The sequence below is a fragment of the Perkinsus marinus genome, assembly GCF_000006405.1.
Source record: "Perkinsus marinus ATCC 50983 genomic scaffold scf_1104296959974, whole genome shotgun sequence".
NCBI classification, from domain to species: Eukaryota; Perkinsozoa; order Perkinsida; family Perkinsidae; genus Perkinsus; species Perkinsus marinus.
In genome coordinates, this window is record NW_003206228.1 from 1 (window position 1) to 1,104 (window position 1,104).

General features: G+C 44.4%; 1 protein-coding gene across 1 annotated transcript; it reads left to right on the plus strand.

Annotated features, from left to right (window-relative positions):
- Positions 1-41: 41 nt before the first annotated feature.
- On the plus strand, positions 42-563 carry Pmar_PMAR027278 (multidrug resistance protein, putative; the record flags this gene model as incomplete). The annotated part of the gene is made up of 1 exon (XM_002772914.1): positions 42-563. The coding sequence occupies one exon, from the start codon at positions 42-44 to the stop codon at positions 561-563; it is 522 nt and encodes a 173-aa protein (XP_002772960.1).
- Positions 564-1,104: the final 541 nt, after the last annotated feature.

A 1,104-nucleotide genomic window follows, 5' to 3' on the forward strand; every position in this document is an offset into this window, starting at 1 on the left:
TTGAGAGTGGCAGTATTTGCATTGGTGGCGATGATATCAGGATGCTGGATGTAGCCTGGTGGAGGAGCAAAAACGGTTATGTTGGTCAAGAACCTGTCCTTTTCGATATGACACTCGCTGAGAATGTCCGTTACGGTAAGGAAGATGCGTCTATGGCTGAGCTGGAGAAGGTTGCTAGTATGTCCAATATGGATTATGTTACCTCTATGGGAGGCAGCGTGAAGTGGGACGACCCGATGGGCCCGAAAGGTTGTCGTCTGTCTGGCGGTCAGAAGCAGAGAGCAGCTATTGCTAGAGCTCTTGTGAGAGATCCTCATATTATTTTCCTCGATGAGGCTACGAGTGCATTGGACTCTACTAGTGAGAAGATCGTCCAGAATGCTATTGATACCGCCTCTGTTGGTCGTACCAGTGTAACTGTTGCTCATAGGTTGACTACTGTTCGTAATTGTGATGTTATTTACGTCATTACTGATGGTAAAATCGTTGAATCTGGCAATCATGATGTTCTTATGGCTAATCGTGGTGTATACTACGACTTGTATACCAAGGGTCAAAAGTAGTAGTAGTACTCTACAACACCCTAACACTATTTCACTTCTTGTTTCTCTCTATATACCTTATATTGGGCATTTAGCACGTCTATCTGGCTTCACAGCGTTCGCGAGTCGTCAGTGCCCATAATAACAATTTCCTGGCGTATTCATTCCCCATAGCGCTATGTCTCGTTGAAGCTAGCGTGTTGATAGTGTAATCTCGGTTGGTATTGGGTTCGAGTTAGTTGGGAATCTCCTGTTTTTGCAGTTGTAGTTTTTCATCAGTCCACTTACCCAAGCTCGTTTAAAAACTCTTATGCGCGAACGAAAAAGAGTTTACTTCCTAGCCCTCTCAGTTAGGAACACATCGTATGATATATTCCAACTGTTATGCCCCCTCGAAAGGTGTTGTGTTTGACCAGTGTGAGCCACGGACATCAACTCTCGCATGATTAGGCTTAAATTTACGAGTGTACAGTCCACTGTGTACTGGCTTTAGTCTCTCGAGTATTCATCAAAGGACCAAGCCTCGAGGATAGAGACATTACTAGTAACGATTATACCAAGC